At 36.3% G+C, this 11,937-nt stretch overlaps 2 protein-coding genes across 3 annotated transcripts; one reads left to right on the top strand and one right to left on the bottom strand.

Annotated features, from left to right (window-relative positions):
* Positions 1-3,824: 3,824 nt before the first annotated feature.
* LOC147858237 (uncharacterized) lies at positions 3,825-7,232 on the bottom strand. 2 transcript variants are annotated; one of them, XM_087326714.1, is made up of 8 exons: positions 6,897-7,232; positions 6,719-6,769; positions 6,495-6,619; positions 5,012-5,143; positions 4,779-4,917; positions 4,638-4,682; positions 4,532-4,559; positions 3,825-4,451 (listed from the first exon to the last, which is right to left on the bottom strand). In XM_087326714.1, exons 1-8 carry the CDS (start codon positions 7,155-7,157, stop codon positions 4,336-4,338), a joined length of 897 nt encoding a protein of 298 aa, XP_087182840.1. In that variant the 5' UTR covers positions 7,158-7,232; the 3' UTR covers positions 3,825-4,335. The 2 variants fall into 2 exon arrangements, with proteins under 2 accessions (XP_087182840.1, XP_087182841.1); XM_087326715.1 differs by having other exon boundaries at positions 3,825-4,440.
* A 1,132-nt stretch (positions 7,233-8,364) lies between these two features.
* LOC147858236 (glycine-rich RNA-binding protein 2, mitochondrial-like) lies at positions 8,365-10,268 on the top strand. The gene is made up of 4 exons (XM_087326680.1): positions 8,365-8,589; positions 9,395-9,463; positions 9,555-9,661; positions 9,866-10,268. Exons 1-4 carry the CDS (start codon positions 8,463-8,465, stop codon positions 10,016-10,018), a joined length of 456 nt encoding a protein of 151 aa, XP_087182806.1. The 5' UTR covers positions 8,365-8,462; the 3' UTR covers positions 10,019-10,268.
* The last annotated feature ends 1,669 nt before the right edge of the window (positions 10,269-11,937 follow it).

Raw genomic sequence — 11,937 nt, 5'->3', positions numbered from 1 at the left:
TTTAAACTCACCTATCTTATGTTAAATGCATCTAGGAAGGAAAAAAGATATTGGAGAAGAGAGTGCGATGTCTAAAACTTGGGTTCGGGGTTTACATTCATAATTTGATAAGAAAGCAATACCACTCATGGCCAAGGTAAAAAGGATATGTCTTGTACAAACATACAATGTATGCATGGTTTATATTTGTCTTGTTGTCATGACTCATGAGAATATATGTTTTGTTGCCACAACTGAGAAATTGATGAGTTCTGTGTGATGAAGAAGTTTTTAAGTGCAGCACATGTGATAACATGACTTTGCCATTGGTTGTTCACCTAGAGTAACTCGCTCACATATACTTTAGTCTTGAAAGCTTAGAGTATGGCTAATCTTTGGCCACCAAGCCTTCCTTTTTGTCATTTCTCCATACCCAATTGCCATTCCATCCTCTCTAGTTCTCTCTAAGTAGTCATGATGTTTCGGCTAGAGGAAATGGTACAAATTACAATGCTGCACACATACAGACACACACACACACACACTCTCTCTCTCTCTCAAACACTAATTGGTGGAGAAGTATGTAACCAAGACTAGTGCATGGAGGTGCATTGCCTACCAAAGGAATATTGTGATCGCACCAACAAAGCACATAAGAGTAACACAATTCAATATTGATCTCTTCTAGCTTTACACACCACACACAAATACAAGATGGATTGTGGCATCAGATGAGGCTAGCCGCTACACATCAACAGGTTGATGATAGATATTGATTCATGATTATTATAGTCATAAACAAATGGAACAAAGATGATGGTAATAGCAAATTGCATCACAAATTTGACTTGTCCACTACATGTGTGAACATCTACAACGAAATGACGAAAGGTACCACTACATGTGTGAATGGAAATGACGAAAGCGACCCAACATCTTCTTATCCCCAAGCCATTTTTAAAGAATAATTATCAACCCCTCATGTATTCTTAACCACTATCTTGAAGTGAAGAATGGAGGTTAGAGGATTTGCTTGAGAAATTTGAAGACACATTATGTGGTGGTAATCATGATATTGGGGATAAGGAGTATTTCATGGTACGTTGTGATGCATTCTCATTCATTAGAAAATGTGTCCATCAATTACCCTAATGAATACACAAACCGGAGAGAACTTCCCTATGTTTGGACAAGAAAAAACTCTTAGGCCCATGTGGGATCTCTACCTAAAGCGTGAGAGCGATGACCAAGAAAACATAGGAATGGGAGTTTGTCTTATAACACTTTTTTTGGGGCCCGTAGGTCATGTTCCTAATCCTTTTGTAGAAGTTAAAATATCATTGTCATTGTCCTCTCTCTCTCTCTCTCTCTCTCTCTCTCTCTCTCTCTCTCTCTCTCTCTCTCTGTGACCAACCTCAAGTACCACATGTTTATCTGTCACTTTGGTTTTGTGGATCATATTTGACCTCGAAGGACCACAATAAAATCTCTCTGTCTCTTTCCCTCTAAATTTTCCTTTTCTGTCAATTTTGGGAACTAGGATTTTCGTTGGAAGGTCTTTTAATCAAGTAGCACAAATGAATTGTCATGTAACGTGTTTACTGTGCCATTGCCTTCAAATGTGTCTACTTCAGTAAAGGTGTATTATTGTGCATGAGTGTGACCCATCGATGGGAATGTGAATAGCGTTCTAGGTTACAAAATATGAATAGATGAAAACTCTTTATGAAAATAAATGTTTTGCATATCATTGGATTTTTGATGTGGAGTACAGTACTTGCATGCAATTTTGAATTTTGTTCTAGGTTGCCAAGGATGATTATGAGTGAAGAATACCAATCGGTGGAAAATATTATTTTATTTGGACATAGTTGGATTTCAACTCTGTATGTTAGCACCTAAATTCTAATCTAGTTTGCAAAACAACGTGGAGATACCAATCAATGTCGTGAATGTATGTCGAACATTGGTATCAAATTGGAGTTGGATCCACTAGGGCATTGTTATCATATAACGATTATATCTATTGTTGGCAATGATATTGTACCTAGATAAAAATTTAATGTCAATAATAGTAAGATAGGTAGAATTTTAAGAATATAGATAAAACTTTTGATTACATGACTTTCCTTGAAGGATTCCTCCTATCATATGCCTAGCCAGGTTAGCATTACTTTTGAGCCTTTGCTTATCAAGCATTGGGGACTATGGCGGTTTGAGATTGTGATCGGTTTCTTAACGTTTTCTGGATAATTGTTTATTCCACAAGCATATCCACGAGACACTTGGGTTCATTCAGTAAAAAGAAAAATATTATGCCAAACAGCTTAAATTAGATCAATAAGCATTTGTCAACGGGGAACGATTAAGGTTTTCTTTATCTCACTTATATTATCCTACACAAGCGTGTGTAATTATTTTTCAATTTAGCGATGTACTCGATGGTCTCCATCCATATGGCATCCAATGAGACATTAAAATTCCAATCATAAAGTAATCCCCAATTATGTTCTCATTAAAATTATATGATATCATAAAGTAATCCCGTGTTATGTTCTCAATGTAGAAGATATGTAGAGCTATTAGATTTGGTTATTTGCAAATATTCATGATAATGTTCTTATTCTTATCTCTTCCATCTAAAACATGTTCATGTTACTTTGCACACGTGTGTGCGCACACGCACGCGCACACGCACACACACACCACACACACACACGCTAGATTTGTAACTGCTGTTTAGTTGAATTTTATATCCAAAGATTTTCTGTTTGTCTCTAAATAAGGACCAAGTCAAGGAATTGAATATCAAAACCAATATAAAAATAGTATTAACTATATAACTATGCCAATTTTCTTTGGAGAAGACATTACTCTGTGTAAGCTCTGAAATACCCCTAAACTTTTATTTATTTGGTTGGTTGGCACCTCAATTTTATGCGAAGTGGTATTGTACATTATGGTGGGTAATATGGAAAACCTGAATTTAGTTTAATGTACCAATATCTATGAATACCTAAAAAAGCACGGCTTTTAAAACTTACACACACCTCTTTGAGTTTATGACACAACTTTAGTTTTGTGGTAACAATAGATATCAGTCATTAAATTAATATAGAAAATTTGACCCTTTCCACCACAAAATATAATGTGACACCCTCCCTAGACTCATGGTTAGATCAAGCGTGCATATAAAACTCTGGGGTATGCCTAGAAGAGGATAACATTGTTATGTTATTCACCTATAAGAGTTTGAGAAGGCTATGTACAATTGTATGTATAGCTTTGGATCTCTTGGACAAGAAAATCAATGCAAACCCATGACATATCCTTCTGATTTTGATGTGACAAATCCAACTAATTCATTATGATGCGCACTAATTGGAGTAATGACTGCATTGATATCTCTCATTATATTTCCATTGAGGTTTTTTCTATCTATATAGAGCTTAAGATATTGGCATGATACTTATGTTGATTTGAGGAAGTATATGGGATCATCCTAACAATAGTAATAATGTGAAAACACATACTAATATGGGGAAAACCCATTAGTGGAAGACAATGCTCATAAACATCTCTTATAAATATATACAAGGCTTCCTTTATTTACAAATTCGTGATTCATATCATGAAGAAACTCCAAAATGTTGAGGTAGTGGACACTCAATTGTCCCACTAAAATGCCCTTAGCACAAGAAGAGATGTGCAGTTTGCTGTACCAAGTTGTTAGACAACAATTTTCTAGAAATGGCAATAAAAAAAGATCCAAATTGCATATAAAGGAGGAGATTGTAACCAACATTTCAAAAAGGAACCATGTTGGTGGGATGTGTGGAAAGTTACTAGGATGCACACTTGGTTATCAACTCTGTAAGTGGGCCTATAATACTAACGACAATAACAGAAAAAGCTAATGTTGGTCATCTCCAAAACAAGAGCTATTGATCATTGTCTGTTTGAGAGTTCTAATAGCTCTATAGAAACTCGAGGCATTGTAACATTGTTCCTTAGTCAAAAATTCGATGTACAACATGTGGGCAATGGTAATGGCTAGCCAACTCTAAAAACAAGTGAAGCTGACCACGTTCAACATCATATCGTATCACATCCAATCTCTGAAAATCTAATCAACCATGAATTCATATTGAGAAGAAGAGGCATGTGCAATAGTATATGAATGTTATCAAAAGATACTTTACTTATGTACAGCCTTGTTATCATTTTGATTGTAAGGGAAGAATCATCAAGAATGGTGAGATGATTTCATGTTGAAGTTTCAAACTTCAATAAACTGAATCTTCTGTTCTAACTATAGTGTCTTGTATTCAATATCCACTTTGAGGCTGAAAAAATTTAATCAATCAAAAGGTTGTACTTCAAAACACCACTTATTGGAGATCGGCACATTGGACAAATGTTGCGCGATTTTTGATGGCGATTAAGGCAAGCATGACAATACTGAAAATGCACTGGTAAAAAACAAACAAGTGATTATAATGACAGAAAGCACATGTATATCTCGCTATACCATATGAATAGAGGTACTTACTGCATGGTAGAATCAAAACATCTCTAGCCTGAGCAAAGGAAAAGAAACAAATGGATGTTGTCAGAATATCCTTTTACTTTTATTGTGTTGCATTAACTAATCTCACCTTTGTGAAGCAAATTTTGCATGTCGAACGATCCCTCTCCCATTCCTGTACCATTCAAATGCAACACTGTATTAGAACAAAAAGGTATTTCTTCTAATTTGTAATTTTCACATGAATTTAAGAGAAATGTTGAGAGCTCACAAGTTTTTCATTCAGCAACCTATAATCTCTTTTCAATTTGAAGATCTCTGCATTAAATTGTAGTCGTTCTTTTGCAGCTACATCCTCGATTTCCTTCTGTCTAGCCATTGCTTTGCTACATTCATTTAGAACTTTGAGACTGAAATTGTAAAAATAAAACCAAAGTTAGTGTTTCATCAAATTTCAAAGATTTTATCTCCTTATGCTGTCATCGTAAATACGGTGAATAATACCGCTCTTCTTCCATCTTTCTACACATGGCTTGATCAATAAGTTGAAGGAGAACCTTTGCTGCTTGATGAACACATATCAAATCTTGATAGTCTGCCTCTTCAGCACCCTTCTCATCAATAAGATACTTTGCCCTAGAGCCAACAAGAGTTGACTGAAACATCAACAAAGATTCACTGAATACGAGAATCTATGTCTATAGGGGTTTATTAATAATAATAATTTGCTTTACAGTTCTATACTTCATAAGTCTTGATAGATGAATGGCTTTCCATAACTTTCCTTTCCATGAACATTCATCTAACAGCTAACAGCTATCTCCATAAATTTTCCTTCTAGCTCAATAGTTGATCAAACACATCCCTGGACATATAGAAATTCATTCTACATTCTATATACAATTTCTACATCTATCAACATATTTGTTTTTCTAAACCCAAGATTTCCTGATCAACATGCTCCATGACAGAAACATCAAGAAAGACTCACAGCTTGTTAGAATTTATGCATGTCAGGGATTATTAATCTCCACCTCTGTCCAAAATTTGCTTTTTACTGACTTCACGTGTTCTGATTAACATGCTCTGTGACTGGAACACCATGAAAGACTAGTTATTTGATATATGTATAAAAGGTTTTCTAATGTCCATCTCTATCAAAATATTTGCTTGTACCAACTCAATATTTCCTGATCAGCACGCTCCATGACCAAAACGTCAACATATATTTACTGCTTATAATAAGCATACATGTATGTTGGGGTTTTACAAATGATCATCAATCATTTGCTTTTCCAGACTACAATTCATAAACCTACAATTTCAGGCAACAGCATGTTCACTAATTAGCAGTCACCATAAAAATCCATAATGTATACACTTAGTCTACAACTTGCATCCAACAACATGTTTCTTGTTTAACAAATTCCATGTAAATCTATATATTGCTTTTCAAATCTACATTTAATACAAAATATGCAACAGATAATTTCCTGGTTGACAAATTCTATGTCGACACATAATATTTCCTTCCAGGTCTACACTTCTAATCCGTGGAGCTATGGAAAACAGAATCATGTTCCCTAAAAAACAAGTTGCATGCTTAAAGGTCTACACTTCATATCCCAATAGCATCTTCCTGGTTAAAAAGAACTCTTTGTACAAATTAAATTGTAAGACTTTGCAAACTCATCAGCTAGACAGATGACGTTCCTATGAAACAATGCATTTCCATGGAATATTGTGTAAATCTAGGGTTAGAGGAAGACCTCAACGTCAAACAGTATGATCTTCATGGGAAGAAACCTATAGAACATTGAAATCTCGTGTCAGGAAATAACATTTCAAATCTCGAAACCTGACAATACTGTAGCTCGAATCGGCAAATGAGAGGATTAAAATCCTAAAAATATTGCAAATGGTAATCTTGAGACATAAAAAATTTGCATGTGCAAATAAATAAAATCGAACCATGTCTATAGCATACCCATCCATCAGAGATTGCATCATCAGATAACGTTGAACATCTTCTGTCTCAGCAATGGTAGCAAGCTTCAAATCTTTCTCTTCTTCCAACTTATACACGATATCAGCTTCAGAGGCAGCACAAATCTACTGACTCATTGAATCAGTATAAGGGTTACGACAATAAAAATATGAAATGTTGATTTTTGTGAAACATTAAAGTTTTCGGCGGATAATGGCGCTCACCTGTGCTTCGGCTCGAGACCAGAGAGCTACTTCATTTTTCAAGTCGAAGGCCTGGTTACACAGTATCTCTTTTTTAATTATGATTTATATGATAGACAGATGTTGGCCTCTAGTACAATAATACACTAATCTCTCTCTCTCTCTCATGCCGAATAAAGAAGAAAGAAAAAGCTTATACCTCAGCCTCACCGATCATGAGTAACGGCAAATCTGTTAACATCGCTCCTCTTCCTTCTTCTTCATCGTCTTCTCCATCATCTTCTTCGGGTTGAAGCATCAGGATCTGATCCTCCCATTGAAGCCAAGCTTCTTCTTCATCTGTAGCAGACCTGGACACACCATCTCTTCTTCCACCACCACCTCCTCCTCCTCCTCCTCCTCCTCTTTCTGTTGCTGTTCCCACTACAAGGCCATAGGAATGGTGGGAGTCTTCCTCCATCGACACTGCAGACAAAAACAGAAGAAGAAGAAGAAGAGGGACGACGACAGCTGTGTAAAGTCTACCGCCGGCAACCAGAAATGGAGGAATTTCAAAAATGTCTGCAAAGTCACTGTTTCCCGCCAAAACAACCCAGCCACAAAGTCGGCCCACACAAGAAATGTCAGAAGAGTTCCTTCCCTCTTTGGCTCTCTAAAGTAAGCAAGAAAGAACGATATATTGACGTCTTCTAAGACCAAAAGAGAAACAGATATTTACGGAAATAACCCTCCTCCTTAAGTTGCTCATCAAGGAGTAGGGCCGAAAGAGAGAGAGAGAGAGAGAGAGAGAGAGAGAGAGAGGCGCATGCATGCATCCGCAAACGACACGACACGACACGGCACAAAGTGTCCGCCAGAGCACGGAATGTGGTGGTCGTGATGAAGACATCTAAATATTCCAATTGAGGACCTAGATCATTATAATAGACATGCAAATATAACAAAAGTCCAAAGCTGAAAAGCCACACATAATAACATTGTAAGCATGCATGAATCCCGACACTTTGACGCTGACCTCAACCTCGTTTTTGTGCAACATGCATAATGATATATTGTGAGTGGTCTATGGATTGACAAGATGAAGAGGGATACGCCGATGGCATTCACCCAAAAACACAAAGAGTCTCATTTGCATTGGGGAGATTAAATGTGCTTGTATGCCGAAATATCATATTTGGAAGACTAGGTGCTCTCTTATTTTCCATCGGCTGAAAACACCACCGGCCAATTTGGTTTCAAATATTTGTTTAGACATAGTTCATACTTTGAAGGGACAATGGGATGGTATTATTGGAGATTCTGATGCTAAAATTGCTCAACGGCATGAGTTTATCACTATATGGAAAGCTACTCCATTCATGACAGCCAACTGTGGTACTCCTTATTGGCATTTTCAACCTCCGAAATGGTTGTTCCCCCCCCCCCCCCCCCCCCCCCAATCACATAGAATTTTAATTTTGTAAAACGATTACACTAATGACAGGATATCTTTAATAAATAAATAAAAAAAATAAAATTGGAGGTTCCCCATAATGTAAACACATACACATACACATACACATACACATACACATACACATACACATACACATACACATACACATACACATAATGCATGAATCATGATGATATATACATACACACATACACACCACATACACATACATTATATATCCGTCCGTCCATCCATGCAGTCATGCGTAACATAGTTTCCATAGCTTAATTGAGGTTTAGGGCTTATCGAGCAGAACAGAGCAGTGACGCGATGACCGGTAATTCCACAAGAATGGGAACCCTCCTTCGACAGAGATCATCCATTGTGAAGAGTTTTGTCATCCCTACGATATTCACTACAGTTCGAGGCATCGTCTCTTCCAAGCTCTTCATCGGAGGTATGGCTCACACTTTCTCTCTCTCTCTCTCTGAGACACACACACATACACACACAAATCGATATAATCTGCTGTTTAGGTTCAACTACAGAAATATCTGTAAATTTGAGCTCATGTTCATAGCTATGGAAGTAGATCGAGCCTGCAAAGCTAGTGGCCATGAACCATATCTCTAATTTCAGTTCGGTTATTTTAAGTTCAGGTTTTGCTGTGTTTTATACAATACGGTACTTTTAAGCTTGCTGTAAGTTTTTTATATACTTTGGATGGATTATTTCTACATTTGGAACTTTTGATTGGTTCGTTCAAGTTATCGTGTAGGTTCTATGTCTAGATTGTGTTTGTTGCAATCGAAAAGTAAACTTGATGTAGTCCCTTCATACACACACACACGTGTATATATGTGCGTGTGTACATAAAAAGCATGTTGGAATAGGAAGACTGTTTGATGCAGGCATCTGTATGTCATATGCCTACTTATAACCTTGATTTAGGTGTTTCATTTTTGGACTGTTTGATTGAGTTCGTATGTGACGCATCACAATTATGTGCAATTCTTGATATAGGTTTTTTATATGTGCACGTGCATTATGATTACATGCAAATAACGCACTATTAATGTAGGCTTTCATATAGACAACTATTTGAAACATTCACCTGTATGTTGTGTATTTGCTAATTTACGTATTTCATATATATACAAGTTTGGTGATGTCATTTAATCTCTTGATGTAGGTCTCTCATAGACTCTACTATTTGAGGCACGCATCAGTAATGCATATATTTACTTATATCCTTGACATAGGTCTTTCATTTAACACACAAGAGGACTCTTTGAGACAGGCATTTTCAGCTCATGGTGATATACATGAAGGTAGGTAGGTACGTAGGTCCATTATATATGGTCATTCTAAAAGTTTGTAAGTTGTAAATGCGTGCCTTACTGCCTTCAATTCTGAAAATAGTGAAAATAATCTCTGACCGTGAAACGGGAAGATCTAAAGGATTTGGATTCATTACATTTGGCTCTGAAGCGGATGCAGAAGCAGCTCTCCAAGGCATGGATGGGAAGGTATACTAATATTGACTTGTTGATTTTAGTATTGTCTGGGAAGGTATGTTCTGCTTGAAATGTTTATTTAAAAAGTATTAGATGGGAGGGGATGTTATGCATTGGATTTAAAAAAGTTGATTTCAAGTATAGGATGGAAAACTATCTTACGTTTGGAATGTTTATCTGAGACTCGGCTCATTTTTTATTGAAATTTGTTTCTAGGTTCTTGATGGTCGAGCTATTAGAGTAGACTATGCGTCGGCTGCACCAGCTTCTCGACCTTATGGAGGTTTTGGTGGTGGTGGTGGTGGCAGTTTTGGAGGTGGTAATACTGGCTCAAATAGAGACTTGGATTTTGATAATGACAGATTCTGATGGGGCTTTTTATCGCCATCCACAGCCTCTGTTCTATGATAGAACAATCTAAATGGGTGGTGCTGTTTGTGGATTGTTGTCTAAAGTGTCAACCATGCACATGCAGACATGAAGATGTGTTTGATTTAACTTGAATGAAGTTTGAACCATGAAAACATGAGGCTATAAGATCTTATTATCTCCTTAGGAGAATAATGACTTATTGAAATTTAAATGTTGTATTTTCATCTTCTGAGGAAGGTTCTGTGTATGTGTGAATATTTGGTATCAAAATACTTCTTCCTATGGCATAGAGATTGGTAAAATATGCAATGGTATTTGACATAAAGTGGGCAACCTTTTAGCTTGGACTCGTACAAAAGTCATGCAAAATACAAAATATTTTTTCTTTGTTGAGTATGAAACCATTGTAACTGCTATCTATTGTTCTCCAAGCAAAACACGCATTTAACATAACTCTGCACTGCTTTGATAACCAACAGCAAGAGTTATGTTAAATGTGTTAATTCACGAGTCAAAATGAGTTAAAGGTCACTTGAAATATTTTGATAAAAACTTGGGTCCTTGCCCTAGTATAAGGGTGTGATGGTATTCAAATCAGGCATTCCTCTGCATTGCTATTAGTGACTGAATTAAAAAAATCATATGAAAGAGGATCTTGGGATATTGTAGTTTTGTTTTTGTCTAGAAAGGAAAACTGAATGAATGTTTGAACCTTGGGTTTGAAAGGTTATGTCAAGTACTAGTGAAAACTGAAATTCTGAGCAGCAAACCAAAATACGTTGTACCAGCAATATTGCTCAAGAGGATATTTTTTTACGTTGTAATGTTTGCTATTAACAAAAAAGACATTGAACTAACAGTAATGCCCAATATGCTACATTTTTGTCCATGTTGTGCATATATCCAACTTTGCAATGCCAACATTCTGGCTTTGTTTCACAGTTTACTCTGCCATTGAAACTCCCCCTTCTAGAGTTTCTTCCATTCTCACTCCCCTTTTCCAATAACAGTTGGGAGTATGTTTTGTGAATGTCATTCTCTGTTGTTGCATCCACTGCTCAATCTTCTTCCTCTTCTACCATTGTGATTGTTGTTTGAGTATGTTGTAAATCATTTGTGCTTTAGAGGCATATATGGTTTTATTGTATCAAAGACATTTATTGGAAGTTGAAAAATGTTGACTTTTCTCTTATAGCTAGAATAGTTTTTAATGGAACAAACCATTGTGAGATGTGGACAGTATTTCCACCATCTCCTCCTAAACACACATTAATGTGTTGAGATATGTAGCTCAACTGTCGGACTTTGAATGTGACCATCATTGTCTATATAATCTCATGTTTTAAATTTGAGGGATTTTGATAATAAATGGTGGAACGTTGTGAAGCATGCATTGTGTAATTTGGTGATATTGTCGTGTGTTTAAATGTGAACCATATGCATCAACCACATGATCACAAAAGAATGAAAACTATAATAAAAACATGATTTTCAACAATGTATGCCTTTATAGCAACAAGATCGAAATCCATACTCTGAAATTTAGTGTGCAATTCTCAATGGTGGTACAAATCATGCAATGACCCAAGCAAACTTTCAATGGACAACTTTTGCTTCACTACTCAATTATTTATTTATTTAGTGTAGAGCATAGCGAAAACAATGATTGATGGAAATGTGGAGTTGGTGAAAAGGCTCTGAAAAGTAAATAGTTATTATACCCTCAAATTCCTACAATCTATGAAATGAAAAGGCTGAAACAATTAATTGATAATAGGATATTAATCCATTCTATGCTGGCTGCAATTATCCACCTTTGTACTAGGTAGCAAAACTAGAATGATCCAAGCAAAGTTGCACAAGTCAGCTTTTGCTATGCCTAGATTGATGGCAATCTCAGATGTGAAGTTGGTAGA

This window comes from Azolla caroliniana, unplaced genomic scaffold (assembly GCF_043228905.1).
Source record: "Azolla caroliniana isolate FFs.n. ecotype wild unplaced genomic scaffold, voAzoCaro1.0.p SCAF_11, whole genome shotgun sequence".
NCBI classification, from domain to species: Eukaryota; Viridiplantae; Streptophyta; class Polypodiopsida; order Salviniales; family Salviniaceae; genus Azolla; species Azolla caroliniana.
This window is presented reverse-complemented; position numbering and strand designations above follow the sequence as displayed.

Excerpts from the sequence above, each read along its gene's own strand:
- LOC147858236 (XM_087326680.1), top strand. The coding sequence starts at position 8,463 with ATGACCGGTAATTCCACAAGAATGGGAACCCTCCTTCGACAGAGATCA. Across the intron at positions 8,590-9,394 it reads TTCCAAGCTCTTCATCGGAG|GTCTTTCATTTAACACACAA; the intron begins GTATGGCTCACA and ends TCCTTGACATAG. Across the intron at positions 9,464-9,554 it reads TCATGGTGATATACATGAAG|TGAAAATAATCTCTGACCGT; the intron begins GTAGGTAGGTAC and ends TTCTGAAAATAG.
- LOC147858237 (XM_087326714.1), bottom strand. The coding sequence starts at position 7,157 with ATGGAGGAAGACTCCCACCATTCCTATGGCCTTGTAGTGGGAACAGCA. Across the intron at positions 6,770-6,896 it reads TCATGATCGGTGAGGCTGAG|GCCTTCGACTTGAAAAATGA; the intron begins GTATAAGCTTTT and ends CTGTGTAACCAG. Across the intron at positions 4,918-5,011 it reads AGAAAGATGGAAGAAGAGCG|TCTCAAAGTTCTAAATGAAT; the intron begins GTATTATTCACC and ends TTACAATTTCAG.